Raw genomic sequence first — 16179 nt, forward strand, 5'->3', positions numbered from 1 at the left:
ACTGTCAGGGGTAGACTGTCTAAGTGGAGACTGTGGGAGGCACTGCAATGCCATCCTGTATCAGCACCCACCAAAGCCACTCAAACTGTGTTTGATAAAAGCTAGCTACCTGACAGGAAAGATGAACTAATCAGCATAGGCAAACTGCTCATAGTGTTGAGGCAGACTGATTCTCTGAAGCAATTAGGGAACAGATCTAGCACTAAATTTTGCAAGAGAAACTGATAACAAACAAAACAAACTCCAACTCAGCTGAAAGTTTTGAAAACCTTCATTTTTGAAGTCTGATGCTTGGGCTAAAACTACTGCTTTAAACTGATTTACTTTTACAACAGTCACTAGCCGTGGGCATGCTTTACAGCATTTTTGAAAGTAATTGATAATTTTGCAATCATATTAAACACTCACTCTAAATAGTCAAAGATATTTATACACACGTCTTGAATTATCATATACTGATAAGGAAATGAAACACTTGAATAAAGATGTATTACCGTGTATTACCATCGACACTCCTTTGATGTAAATAGGACTTACAACTTACAACACGAAAGCATATGAAGAGCTTGAATTCCTCTTTTCAAAAAACGGTAAAATGTTAATCAACTGATATACTTCCTTTATAACCTATCCTCTTTTTTCATATCTTGTTTCATGCAGAGAATTATCTCATTTCTGAGACTCTAAAAATAATTATTCTTAGAGAAACAGACAGAAGGCTTATTTTATCCGCTATACTTTGTAACTTCTTGCCTTAGATAATTAGGGACATTAGTTCGTGATTTGCAATGCCTAGGGAATACTGTCATTAGCAGGGGAATGTTCTCTGGTACCCTGAGGAAATGAAAAGCTTTTAAGAACAATCACTGTTAATCACTAATATGCCCACATTATATACCTTCTGGAACAGAGGATGATATATAGACAGGACACATTAAGTTACTCTGTATTTTACTTGCATTGTAAGCTTTTAGTAAAAATGTAGTTTTAAAACATCCTTTTGCATGGCTTGCTTTCATTACAAAACACATGATATCTAAGAATTCTGAAATATTTACACTTCTTGTACAAGCTATTGAAACTATTCTCTCTGATGCCATAGTTGAACTTCACTGTGCTTTTAGCATTATTATACTTCGTCACACAATTTCATTTGAGTAGTAAATGCCAAGGGCAAGAAGAAGGCTCTTTTGTAAGGGTGAAAGAAAAACTAAATCAAAAGGTGATAAATGGAGCTAAATTTAATTTTACCTCTAGCTCAAGAGGACTTAGCACCTGCACAGTTGCAGTACTCACAAGTGAGTACATAGATTAACATTACACATCGATGATTTGCAAGCAATTGCTATTACTCTTTTTTTTTAATATCAAGTATTTTCTATCCAATGTTAATTGCCTGTAATACTGTACAGAAGTGTTACTGACATGAAAGGTAGTAGAATAAAACAGAGAGAAAAAGGCTATATTTCTAAGAAAACAGCTTTTTTATATAGTATTAATAAAACCAGGGGCAGCTCTTACTTTAATACTACTTAGTAAAATCTTTTTGTGTCTTATTTCTCTGCTGTAGTAAACTTGGATGCCTCACACACCAAGCCCAGCACCACCAGACAGCAAGCACACGCTGGAAAAGGAGGCAGACTGCACCCATGTACTGGGGTTCTCAGTGGCGATCCCTGTCAACTAAAAACATTGAGCTTGCCAATAGAGCACATTTATCAGCAAAAAAACACAGCTAATGACTCCAAGTAAAGGGATCTCACAGGTTTATAGATTTGTAGAGCTAGAAAGAACTGAAGAAGTCATCTACTGCTGTTCACCTAATGAAAAATTCCTCATGTGATTTAAGCCAATTACTTCTTGTGATAGCTGCTGTGAACACAAAAACCAAGACCTTTCCTTTTACTGACCAAATTCTTCAGGACTTAAGTTCTCCCCCATTATTGCATACTTAAACAAACAACCCCAGCATAATTTTCAACCTGTCCTTGAGCAAAGTCCTATTATACTAAGTTATAATTATTCTCTTCTGTGTACTTTCTAACTTGTCTGCATCCTTTGGCCATTAAATAGCCCGATTGCTGCAGAGTGACTGCTTCCTCACCTGACCAGACATGCAGTATTTAGCTACTGAATCCCATGAGCTCCACTGTCAGTCATTCTTATACTGCTGAGATTGCAGTAGCCTATCTTGTAAATGGATAGTAAATTCAAAAAGGAAGTGCTTACGTTCTTGAAACCTCTATATAAGATCTGAAGTTCCTTCTTTGTGAATTTACTCTGTGCTTCCAGTAGTTCAAGAGCTTCAGGTCTATGTCGTACTGTGGCCATTTCCATTTCATCTTCTACAGTGTCTGCAGAATACAAGAGACAGAGAAGGAATGCTCAACAAGAAATACAGGATGTAGAAATACGTAACTCTTGCAGAAAACAAAGAAAGTTACATAACATTCTCTTAAAGAACAGCTTTTGCATCTTTCAAGACAAATGACATGTTCATTTTGAACTCATAGGGAAAGGGTATCTATCTGCTTGTGTGGCTGCACAGAACAGGGAACAGCAAAGATGATCCAGTGGTCTGGATATTATCACATTGATACAAATAGCAATAGACTGAAAAGCCAACATTCTGCGACGGCATGCATGACACATTCAGTATGACTTTCTTGTTTCTATGACTCTCTCGTCACAGAAAACAATTTTATAAAACTTAACTGACTCCAGAATACTGGAAATTTTCCCTTGGTTAGTTAATGGATATGAGTTCACTGTATCAGACTGGGATTTTCAGTGTTCTCCTTTTTTTGTGAAGTGTATGAGACTGATGCTGCCCATTCAACAGCAGACCTTACTTTGAGTATGGTATAACAAACACTCCAGGGAAAACATGATTATTCATGTTCATGTAACTGCCCAAGTGGGTGAATAAGAATGTGGATATACACATTCCAGGCTTACAGCTGAGTGCAGCCCTAAAACAATGAGAGATAGCAATGTGTTTTTTTCCAAGTAGAATTTTAAATGTGAAAGTTCAATAAAACAGCTAGAGAAACTCACAATATGTATTTTTTATATCGGGTGCCAGCCATATACCTGATCAAAAATATGAAAGTGTATATCCATTTTTAAGTAAACACAGCACTAAACATAGCGTATGTAGTACTGCAAACTAATTAAATACTACAGAAATGTAACTCAAGAGAACACGCCTAATTGTCACTTCCACAATGCTGAAGATACGTTTTTATTTCATCAGTGTGGGATTGCATTCTTCAAAAAAAAGTTTTATTCAGTTCAATTTTCATAAAAGCACAATATTGGGATACTTCATTAAAACAGTATTATGCTTACATCTTCACGTATTTTTGATCTGCTACACTGAAGTAAAAATAACTTTCAGCTGCTTGGGAGAAAACTGACCAGAAGATATAGTTCAGCTAAACAAAAAATGAACAACCTTTAAATCGATATAGTCATAATATGTAAACTATTTGGATAAATCTTCACAAAATTGTAGGGCCTTGTGTTTTCTCCTGTCAAAGAGCTGTTGCTGTTCGCACTCATCTCAGTGTCAGCCACATGATCGCAGTGTCACTCGCAGTCTTATCTCAGAATGTCCATTGCATATGGGCTTAGGGACCAACAAGAATATGTTTCTCTTTCATTTTTCTTAATAGATTATCTCAAATGACTCCTAGACCACTACCATCTTTGTGAAAACTTCCAGTCTAAATGCTATTGACAAAAAACCCAGCTGACACAACTTTACATTGACCCTATGGTGTTTGATAATAGTTTTAAAGGGCCAGTATTTGAATGTACAAGATTATAAGAAATTTTCAGCTCTCTTCTTTAAAAAGACATGCTGAAGTATAAAGAGGAAGTCTTGAAAATCCTGCCTTTACAGATGAAATTCAAATAAAATAGTTCCAGAGTTAAGAAGCTGTCTTCATAATCTATGAAAGGTGTAGCAAAGTTCTTGAATCCCATTTTAATTCTGCATAAGAATATCCAGTGTTTATTTTGAACAGTTTCTAAAGCCTTTCCATCATATTTTCAGGGATTATCTTTTATATTCTTTATATAGTCAATAAAGTCTCTATACCAATGTCATGCTGTAGATATGCAGCTGATTTTTTTTTGTCAACTGCAAGTCAACGCTGGGTGCTTATAATAAATTGGCAAAAGAACAAACCTGAGAATAAATATTGTTGAAATGTCACTTGTGTTTTATATGCCAAGTATTATATGGGATTTAAATGGGCTATTGTTTAGACAGAAAAGGACTTAACTGGAAATGAGCTCTCTAAGCATCCGTTTGTGAAACATCTGGCTACCTAGAGAGACATCTAGAAGCTTTTCTAGAAACTAAATGAATACACATAATAAATGTGAGGCTAGAGATAAAGGCCAGACAACGTGCTGAGCATAATATTTGGTATATCCTTAGTAATAAACATTTTTATTGTGTTTTAATAATTCGGTGAGAATGTAGAAGACTGCAGTGTGGTGATGATGTTGTCTTTATGTTAATGAAAAAGTTCAGTATAACACTCTTTTCACAATTTCTGTAGTCCCTTATAGTTATAAATAATCAAAAAAAAAGATCGTTGTAAACTTCCTTATAATGTACCAACTATGCTGATTAAAATACTATGGCATTCATGAATCTCTTGCAGGTTTTAATTTTTTTCTTCACAAATACATCGACCATTACTCAGGTAGCAAAAAAAAATCTATATTTTAAAATACGCACTGAAAATGTGTGAAAATGTATCTATTTCTAAACATTAACGATTTCTATGGCATTAATGAAAAATTGGTTATTTCAGTTCTCTAGTTTCTTCAGCCTAAGAAAGTTAAAGGCTAACATGTCAGATGAAAAACAGAAACGAGTTCATATTCACTCATTAATATATTAAACAAAATATTCTTACTGGTTTCATTAATGAGTAGCTTCCTTCTAGCTAAAGACAGTTTTTGATGTATTTGCCACAGGAGCTATGCTTTGAACCTTTCATTGTTCATTAAACAACAAAATGCTAAAAACAGTGCAAAAAGCAGACATACTCTTCAAATAATTGCAGCTGGAGAAACATGTCCAAAGTTAGGGCTCAGCTGATAATCTGCAAAAATTGTGCACATGCATTTGCCTGCACAAACCCCAAATTATATCTCACCTATCTATATAATAACTGCATGCATACACACGTTTTTCTTTTCCAAAACCATTCTTGAGTCTAGTTCTATCTCTAGCACATGCATTTAGCTAAGAAAGGAAGGCTTACTAGGCTAAAGCACACAAATAAGAAAAAGCCTTCTTTGACATGATTTGTGTAATGGGGAAGCTGAAATAAGTTTTTATTTATTCAGGTAATCTTTGTTTGCACATATTGCTAGAAGTTAAGTGTGAAAGTGTAAATTCAGGCGATGTACATTTCAACAAATTATTTGATTTAAAAATATTCCCCATAACATTTCTAAGGAATTGGCATTATGTGATTTTATTGTAGGTAGTGCTGGCTTCGTTCATCATACATTCCAATGTTTCTTCTTTCATGCTAGCAGAAATCAAATAGCACATTATGTCAAAATGGGATAATAACAATGGGTGTCTACAATGATACTCTAATATAATATTTTCATTTAATATATTTTTCTTAATAAGCACTTCATTATTGACAAGAGCACAGAGAAAAATGCTGAATGCATCTTTTTTTAGTACTTGGTTCTTAAATACAAAATACTTAATGCATTTTTTTTTTACTTCTTTTCTGGTTTATAAAACATTTTCAGCAAGAAAATGCAAGTTTTGCATGGTCAAGGTTATTCAGACTGACCCTAAAAAGTATTGTGCAGACAAAAAGCTTGCATAGAAGTGTGCAAAGAATAAGGCTGTGTTGCTCTCCAACCAGCTTCAAACAAACAGATCAAACTTTCTATTCCTTCTATTTTATTTCCTTTTTCTACTCAATGCCCCATCACTGGAGATGTTAAAGGCCAAGCTGAATGGGGCTTTCAGCAACCTGATCTAGCGAAAGATGTCCCTGCCTATGGCACGGGGGTTGGACCAGATGATTTTATAGGTCTCTTCCAACCCAAACCATTCAGTGATTCCTCTTATAGTCTAAGGCTATATTACTCAGGTCATGTAGCTGAAAGCAACTTCTATATAATGAACTACTATCAGATGTCAGGACAGTAATTGACCTTTTTAAGCTCTCCTATTTTCCACTAAAACACATTAGCTGAAGCTACCATGAAATCACTGTGCATCCACATCTTTAGTCCTTTTCATCTTTGATATCTCAAATACTTAGGAAGGAAAGCAAGTACCACAGACTTCTCTATAGAGAAACATAAGACAGTGAAGTGGGATAGCAAAAAGAAAGCCTATATCCCTACTGCCGAAGTCTAGGCACTTAATAGGGGCCTGTGTTCATAGCCAAGCTGCCTTGAGTTGTCGCACATTCACTGAACATTGGGAACTGCTCTTGGAGGCTTCTTTTTCACCTTAGGTTGTTTGAAGTGCTTTATCAGAAGTGTATACACGAAGCACAGGGACCACTCAGCTTCTAAATTGAGATGCTCAGATTAGTGCCTAGAATTAAGCCAAATTAATCTAGACTGAATTGGGTCCCCAGGGATTTTTTAAAACCAGTTCTAGTAGCCAAATTATATAGGAAGACGTTAGTGGTATTACTATAAATAATCTCTATCTAGACATATATATATGTATGTATCTATGCATGGATCTCCCTCCCTCTCTCCCTCCCTCTGTGTTTATATGTTAGCTACCCTGGAGAGATTTTATTTCCTCACAGCATATCAAGACATTAAAGGTAGTGTCCATGTGCTTTTCCTTTATCTCCACATTCACATACTTTTTTTCAATCTCATTATTACGTTTCTCTCAAACACAAAGAGTCCTGATCCCTAAATAGTTTGATGTTACATAGTCAAAACCTGAAGGGCCAAGCCTTTTCTCTGAGACCAGTACTGCTGATACTATCCTGTGTATTGGATAGCAAGGACACACAGACACGTGCACACACGTACACAAAAAGATACCACTTTTCAAATACATTGAGAGAAAGTATTTAGTTTAACCAGTGAATCACTTCTCGGCTAGCTTGCAGAGCGTAAGTGCCAACCCAGCAGCTCCTACGCAGCAGACCCTGGCATTGGTATCTTTCCATCCTGCTCTGCACAGACTAGTCTGTGACCAGCCCACAAATCTGTTCATCGCTTCATTTTAAACCTCAATAGAGCATACGATTAGTTCAGCAGATATCTTGTCTCTCAAAGGAGCAGTTAATGAAAGCATAACTTTTGATGCATGCAAACCTAAAAAAAATCAAATGAAAAATAAAACTTGCTTTGAGTAACAGGAGATGTCGTTTTCGCAGCCGAGCAGGGCAAGAGCTTCATAAGTCGCTCTTTAATGCTGCGTTTGGTACTGTTCTGAGCGTAGAGGAAACCTAAAAAATATATTATCAGGACTGTTAACATAGGCTTGAGAACAATTTCTGTACATGCTGCAGAGTTCATCATTATAGCAGAATCCTGATGGGAAAAGGCCAAACAGATGGCAGCCATCCTGAATTGCAAAGGTCAACCAGAATTTTTTCACAGGACAACAAAATTTTTATGTCTATGTACCTTTCCAATAAAGGGGCTTCTTTTGTATGTGTGCATCTCTTGTAAAGTTCTTATAACCCACTTAAGTTCTTATAACCCACTTTAAAACATCTAACAGAGAAGTGTCAGATTATGCATTTGAGACAACACAAGGTAAGAGTGTTTGAAAAAAAATTTGATGATAAAATTGATTTTGAAGTTTAATATGGAAAACAAAACAAAACCAAACATAATATCTTTTATAATAAGATCTCTTTTGTTGTCCTTTCTGGCAGTCTTTTGGTTCCACGGCTAAGTTTTCCCATATAATTAATTAAGCAATTTTGTTAACCAACCTGGTACTTTTGCCTTTTCTGAATATTAAAATGCCATCAATGATGTGTAGCCAGTCCCCCTTTTCTTTACTATTTGGCATTCTACATATATAAAAAATAAGTATTATTTATATTTTCATCTTTAAATATTGGCATGGCTGAATAGTTAATGTTCATGTGTCATAAAGCAGGTGAAAAGCATTGCACTTATTTACTGTGAAGAAAATTGTCAGAGTAACTGCCTATGAGGTCTAACTAACCATTTTACACAAAATGGGTGATACAAGGAAGCATCTTCTAGATGGATGTCTGCTGCAAATGACAGACTTCACATCTGCAGAACAGCCAAGTTAATGATGTATGTTCCCGAGGAAGGCAGAGCTTGGTTTGGACATCATGCAGCTCCTGCACTTTTCATCTTGACTGCATGTGCTCAGACACAAACCCTCCTCTGCGATGGCCCTTGCTACAACAGCAAGAATGCAAAACAGATGGGGCAGGAAATGAAAGACATGACTGACAGTTCCTGTGCTAGGGGCACAGCCATCAGGATAATCCTGCATTATCCCCACTACTGCACCTGTGCTGAATACTGGTGTTAGTGACATGATGTAAAATAGTTTCCTCTCTTTCACCAAACCGGACAGAGTGGGAACCTCCAACCTGTAACACTAAGTGGAGCTTATAGGCAATCTTGAGAAAGTATTTACTTGTATTTGGGAACAGGAGGAGAAAGTGAGAAGGCTTTAAGGATATTAAACTTTGTAAATGAAAGAAAAAATATTTCACAGATTGTATAAGAGTAAAACATTGAAGGAAATGAAATTAAAGAAATGGGAAAAACCAGTAAAAACTCGGCCACAGCGTTAAAAATCAATCAACTATTACTAGGCAAATTCTGCCTCTGCGAGAACAGCAGCTCTGATGAATGGACAAAAAAATTCAGTTTCAGCACAAGGTCAGATGGACCTAAATGACAATCTCTGCAAATGTGAAAACCTTTTAACACAAATAATAAGGATGAATACCCTTATTATCTGTAGCACTTAACCATCAGCTCAACTCAGAAACACTGTGCAGATAAATGCATAAAATAAAAGACAAGCTGTGATCTGATGGATATCTCAGACTGCATATTTTTAGTTTGAGTACAAAAGCTGAAACTTTAACAGGGTAACTTGTGGTCTCAGCTGGCAGCGTCTGCAGTATCACACTATGCCTGTACTGTAGATGTCTGAACACAAAGGAAATTTGTTTATCTTAAAAATTTTTATTTTATTAGGAATTCTTCTAGCATAGTCATGATCTAGAATTACCTACTTCTAGCTTATTAATTTGAGTTAAGGTTGCAAAGGTTTACTGTCCGTGTATTACTTACATAATTACATAGGTCTACAACCTATATAATTACTGAAGATCTATACAGCGCTTTGCAAAACCTAAAGGGACATATAATTTCCAAAAGGTTTGAAGGTCAAAGCCTTGAGTAAGCAAACAATTTTGCTGCTTTTAGGCTCACACAAAAGCTCATGGAATTCAATGCAAACCATATGGGCTTTGCAGCAGTATGATCAAGATCAAAAATAAAATTAATTTATGGGAGAAAGTAATATCAGTGGAGTAACTTAGGAGGACAGTATAGTTTTTCTACTCACTGCTGGCAGCTAATTTAAAATGATGACGCTAAGATCAGGGCAGAAGTAAAGGATTTGGTTCATCTTCTCACAGTATGAGGAAGCAGCACAGAAACTTTTTGATCCCAGTGGCTGCAGCCAGTTTATTCTGCAGCTATTGCAGGCCACTATCATGACCTCCCGATCAGTACTACAGCTTTCAATGTGATTTTTCATGTGTAAAGGACTACTTAATACAGACAAAACATGTTGCACGCTGGGCCTATGCCAAATCAGTATTTAATACACACTGAAACACTAAAAGTGTTGATGAAATGTTGTAATAATTTCTGTGAATTCTATAGCTATTTGCCCAGTTTGAAACAGGTTGAGGAAAAATATGTGGCTGTTAAGAAGCTAATTAATTTAAGATAGATTAAAATTTAGTTACTACATAGTGAGATTCTTATCCTATTACTAGTCTTCAAAATAGCTGCTGAGGAAAAGATGAAGAGCCATAAAGCTCTGATAATGATGGACTGATGCTACTTTTTCCAAACTTCTAGAATAGAATAATAGTAATTACTAGCCTGCAAATAGATATTAAAAAGAAGCTGAATTTTCCAAACTCTTCTTGATTTTTTTTTTTAAATAATTAGTGGATTAGATATTTCATAGCCATTATCCCTAACCCAATCAGCTACAAACTCCTCTGGGCTACGTGTGAAGGTTCTTCAAATTCAGGTTAGTTAACAGGTGCTGCTTGCTCTTGGGTTTCATAATTTGCTCCTCTGCAATGAAAATTAAACTGAGAGACACACTTTTCCCCAGAATACACTGTGGGAGTGTCCTAGAACTCGTGTCTGACCAATATCACCTGGAATTGTAGGTGATTGTCCCAAAAGCTGCTCACCCTTCACAAGACACTCTGTAACTGGAGCATGACTTACATATTCTCCTAGGTACTGCTGTGCTGCATACATGTATGGGACATACTAGACATCCTTTAGGAGTGGCTGCTGTTTAGCATGATTTATAGCTGTAGTTGCAACTAATAAATGCACCAATGGCTTAAGCCTCTGATTTACAGATATTTAACTTGAGAACTGTAATTCTACAATTTTATCAATAAAAGGTTAATATGGACAGTACCATGCATACACACAGTCAGTACAATTGTTTTCTGAATTGCTATTTTTAAAAATCTTATTTGGCCAAAAGCATCTAGATCATTGCTATGTGTGTGACCTAGTCACTCCAGTATCACAGTGTTGACAGGCTGATGCAGATCTGACACTGCTGGTTACAAAAAAATACATAAAAGAAGAAGCACAAAAATTTTTTCTCATTAAGTAACAAATTAAAACAGTCATAAAAGACTTTAAAAGATAAGGAAAAAGGACGTGTTAGAATATAAAATTTATTATTTATTAATTACAAGTTGTAAGTGACTTATAAATGACCGTATATTCCTAACGATGCACACCTATACCTAGACTATCTTAACACTTTACTTTTTTCAGACGTGTGATCCCTGCTTTAGAAAGACAGTACATATTACATAGTGCTCTGTTGTTACAGAGACAGGTGAGACTTGCCCAGTTAAGATTATCAAGCCAAGGGATTTTTGCAGGAGTTTTCAGAGGCAAAATATCTCTCTTTTTAAGTGTGATTATTTTCTTTGCAAATTCTTTGTAGTCAGCATGACAGTGAGGGCAGGTAGGCCACTTCTCACTGGTGTAGCAGATAAATCAGTCTGTCTCGCATCCCCACTCAGCGCACAGGATGGACTGTGCTTTGGCTGCCCTTGCCCCCAGAGTCTTGCCCACCTTTCCTGCCTGCATCGACTGCCCTCTGTTCGAAGAGGCACTCTGCTGCCTCGCCTTCCACCTCATTGCTGCCTTTTTGTTGTGGGGTTTGGGTGATAAGTGTCAATGTAGAAGGCACAGTCATCTGAGTACTTGGAGCTTTTGGGGCAGGTAACCATCCTATTTAATAGCAAGTTCAAAAAGTAGAAACAATTCTCCTAACAAATTCTTCCTTTATTGTCAGTGAAAGAGAAAAGTCACCTGTAAAACTACCTCTTTTTTCTCCCACTCTTTTTCCCTCCTTATTTTTAATTTTTGTTTATTTTTTCTTTCTCAAAGTCTCCCTACTTTATTTGGCAAAGACAGCAGATGAGCTTCCACTGTTTAAGTCTCTCTCCGCTTTTTACTCAGCAGTATTACAATACGTTGGCCACATCCAATGCCTTGGCAGCACAGCTAAACTCCCAGGAGTGCTGGAATTTGGCTTTTGTTCACTTATATGATTTTAAGTCTTCTCATGAAAATGGGAAGAGTGCCTGTGTTATATTAGTTCTGAATGTGATCTATTTGGAAGAGGGTTAGCATAAGACCTGAAAGCCAAGCTGCACCAGTCATTTTCCTGAAATAAAAATTTTGCTAGGAAGTGACAAATATTCTGAAAACAAACAAAAAAAATTATGCATGAAGTGTTTTCTTAGTTTAATGGTTTATGCTCAGTTTCAGCTGTACGATGGAACTTCTGCCAGGGCCTTAAGGGCTGGCAGCCCAGCTAAACTCTTAAAGATTCAGCACAGATGGAGAGGCAAGGGAGGCAAAATGAAGTGCAGATTTCATATTCACAGTTCAGGACTTGTGGAAGAGAGCCAAATCTGTAGTACTAGCCAAACTCAGAGAGTTTCATCACAAAATATAGCTATCAGCTTCACAGACTACTAAAGCCCTATAAACCACATTAGATCTGCTACAAGGAGAAGCCATAAAGGTTTGAGCTTAAAAATTGGATGGCAGCATTTTAGGGAACACCTCGAAACACTCATTCAAGAGTGAGACTGCTCTCCCTCACTTTAAATTGGCTAGTACACACCATTTTAAATCAGTCTCCCAATGGCAGACACAGATTAGGAGCTTGTAGCCACACTTTTCTATCAATAAATTAAAAATCAGAGTCAGCTGGGAAGTGCGGAGGCCAATAGTACTTAAACATGGATTGGAAATGAAGGGTAAAGAACAAGTGATCTTGTCAAAAACAGTAACTACATCTGAGCATTTGTGGGACTGGCAAATGGAAAAGCGTGAAAGAAGAGCGGAAAAAGTCATTATCACAGGAGAAAAGAAATTGAGTAGAGAAGTGTCAGTATAAAAAATACAAAACAGAAACAGCCATACTTTTGACCTTACAGTCTTCATTAAATTTCCCAAATACAGCTTTATGGTTCATAACATGCCTTTTCATGAGATATATGCAGCTTTTCAACCTGAAAAACTGCTTATGTTATGAACAGTTTCTATGCAAATGTTTAATGCAAACATTATCTAAAACTGTTACAAACATCTTCAGGAGCATAAACACTGAAAATTGCAGAGAGTTTCTTCAGTGCAAAGCTTGAAAATGTAGTAGTTTTTCAATAACACTGTTCATTTAATGCCACTTAATACACTTCCACACAAACTCCCAGAGCATGTGTAAAATTAAGCTGGTCCCCTACAACAGGGAACTTATTTATACCTATTATCACTTGCTTTCTTCAGAAAAATCTCACTTGAAGTGGACCATGTGAGCATATGAGAGAATGCACAATGAACCAGATTTGTTTGATTGCTACTCTGAACTATGCAGTTTCCTTCATTTTTTCCCCTTCTGTTGTTTATGAGAAGAGTGTAGAAGTTTTTAACTAACTGTAATACATACAAATGACCACATAATAAATTACATCAACAGAAAGTTAGTTATCTTGTGGGTATCTAGGAAGGAGACATATTAGGAGGAAGAAGTTTTTAAGTTAAAGGAGATACCAGTTGAAACGAAAATAATACTTGAAGAAGAGTGTAGCAGACAGTGCAGAAAAATAAATTTAAAAAAATTAAAAATCTGTCTAGTACGATAGTTATAAGTCAGACTCTTTTACTATCCTGAGCAATAAAATAGTTATATGTTATTCTTAATGAAATTCCTAATTTAGTATTGCTCAAAGGGATTCTAGAATTTAAATAAAAACACTAAAGTATAGAACTTCACAGCTAACAGCTTTTGTACGTAACATTTTCTAACCAACTTAAAATCCAGTGTGTAAGTACAAATCAAGAGAGATAAAAGAACTGCGTTTTTTATTTTTCATTGGGCTTTGATTCAAACATGCTTGTATAGCCTTAATGAAATGACAGCTTCTCTCAAAGAAAAAAGTAGCAACTATAAACTTGGCCAAATAAAATATTTATGTGGCTCAAGAATACTTTATTTCATATCTTTATTCCATATTCAGGGAGGACACTCAACTTAGGAAAAGCCACACTGGCTATGTGTATTCACAAGCAATTCAGTGTGACAGAAATAGATTGGCAGATCAAAGCAAGTGATGTAGAAGAACCTGAGACCTTGCAGGTTGCTTATGGATGCAGACTGAAGAATAAGTGTGTTTTATCACAGCCTAAGCAAGGTAGATACTTCAGTAGCAGTGAAATGGGCCCTAACACTGGGCAGACTCAACTGGACATCTCCATGATCAGTGAAGAACCTGAAGTGCTGGCACCAGTGACCAGGGGTGAGACACCCCCCGAGCAGTCCCTCACTTACGGGGCTGGTAGGTTCAGTGTGGCGGGCGTGGCAGCACGAACCTGTAAAGAATACTTTCTAAGGAGTTTGAAGAAATAATTGTGATTAAATAGTGACAACAAACCAAGTTTATCTGGTTTAGTGGATATGCACCGAGTTTTGTAAAGGAGGAAAACCGACAGATGCTTCAATCAAAATGATCATTTCTAACTGGAGAACTCAAAAACAGTGATATGCAGTGCCTGTGCTGTGGAATATGAAAACAGAGAGAGAAGAATACTGTTGTAAAAAGACTAGAGAGAAGAACTGAGGAGAGAAAGATTAGTCTATCAAAAGTGAGTGACAGATGCTGGAAAGGAATCCAATGGGTAATACGAGATGAGCTAGAATGAAAAAAAAAGGTTCAGCAGAGAAAGCAGAGAGGGAGAAAAAGTTAAATCATTAAAAAGGAATTAAGAATTAGAACAAAAAAATAAATAGGGAGATATTAAAAATGGTGAGAGGCATTTCAAATATTTATTACCTCCATAATTAGCTTTCTCTCTAAACTGTGTGCATGGTGTGTGTGACTATGTACAATGCTGGACTCAGATGTGCTTGCATTTGCCGAAGGGCAGCTGGAGTCAGCCTGGGGTGCAGGTGCCCCTGGCCTGTGGTGTCAGCTACTGGGGCCACTGGGGTGTCTGTGCCACCCACTGGAGTGGGTGGGGATCTCAGCCCCAGTCACTGGGGTGGGAACCATGTGTCCCCTGAGAAACAGCTATTGGGGGGTTCAGTGTGCATGAGGGGCTCAGCACCAGTGGCTGGAGCGGGACCACGGGTCACAGCCCATGTGCCTGGTTCTGTTTGCTGGGGGTGCAACTGTCTGTAACTGCCCCAAATTGTGTGTGCATGGGGTGTCACTCACTAGCAAACCTCAAGCTGGACCAGCCCGTGAGCAGGGGACCCTGGGTCTGGGCCGGGGTGTTAGGCAGGGAGGGGGTCTCTGCTGGTACTTGGGTGGACCCACAAGAACACGGTGCCTGTGGGATGAGCGTGAGTGTCCGTGTGCTTGCAGCAAGCACCGAGCTGGACAAGCCAGCGGTTTGGAGACCTGTCAGGGGGGTAAGAGGGCCTCAGAATGCAGGCTGATTGAACATGCAGATGGAAAAGCAGCAGCCGCATCCCTTGGCCTGGGCTGGAGACCCCTGGCACACTGGGCTGGGCTCCAGCACCCAGGAGAGGGAATCCCTGGGCCCCAAGCTGCTGGAGATGGCAGCCACTTGTCCCTTAGCAAGCACCTCTGTACTTTGTAGTGAAAATTCTTTTCACACTCATTAGGAAAGTTAGAGAAGATCAGAAAGAGATACTTTTAATGAATAATTTGTGGAGTACACCTCCACGGTGTTCACGCTATTATCCAATTATTCTGAGTGGAAATAATTAACCTGCAGTGCTCCAGGCTGCCACTGTAATGTGTTTTTAAAATGTTTTATATGACATTAGTTCTTAGGAGAAATGTCTCATTTGAGCTCAGAGAACTTTCACAAAATGGTGAAATAAAACCACTGCACGCTTCTTGATTCTGCTGAACCAGCCCTCAGTGAGTCAGCTCTGACCCAGATTATTCAGGAGTAGGTTCCTTCCAAGCCCACCGTCAAAGTCAACAGCAAATTTTCCACAAAGTTCAGTAGGACTTGTCACTTGTCTGGAGCTTAAGTTTTATACTCTGTGCTTGGATTGCTAACATTTTTCTGCACTTTTTGATGGTTTGTATAAAGTTCATTTTAATTTGGGATGATAGTGACATTATACCACCTTTGTACAGAAGCCACCAAGCCTTTCTTAAATACTGATAGTTTTCAGTTGCTGTCTAAGCTGCCAGGCTTGAGGTAAACTGATTTATTCTCCATTGATGATCTGATTGTGCTTCCATAAAAATAAAATTTTTGAACAACAGAGAAAGGGGCACAATAAAGTAATGAAGGCTACACTTGTCTTATTTGCAAAGAGATGTAACAAAACCATAAATAGTGCCATTCATTTAAATGCTT

The 16179-nt window shown here is 37.5% G+C and overlaps 1 protein-coding gene across 8 annotated transcripts in view; it reads right to left on the reverse strand.

The window, feature by feature from the left end:
- Nucleotides 1–16179, reverse strand: part of KCNIP4 (potassium voltage-gated channel interacting protein 4) — a 475426-nt gene that overhangs the window by 49887 nt on the left and 409360 nt on the right. For 6 of the 8 annotated variants that reach the window (XM_075420635.1, XM_075420630.1, XM_075420633.1 and 3 more), the window contains one exon: nt 2230–2354. In XM_075420635.1, coding sequence (XP_075276750.1) covers nt 2230–2354 — 125 coding nt within the window. Of the gene's footprint in view, nt 1–2229; nt 2355–7379; nt 7482–16179 lie in introns of all 8 variants that reach the window. The other 2 variants (XM_075420629.1, XM_075420628.1) reach the window with 1 other exon arrangement.

The sequence above is a fragment of the Opisthocomus hoazin genome, chromosome 5, assembly GCF_030867145.1.
Source record: "Opisthocomus hoazin isolate bOpiHoa1 chromosome 5, bOpiHoa1.hap1, whole genome shotgun sequence".
Taxonomy (NCBI): domain Eukaryota; kingdom Metazoa; phylum Chordata; class Aves; order Opisthocomiformes; family Opisthocomidae; genus Opisthocomus; species Opisthocomus hoazin.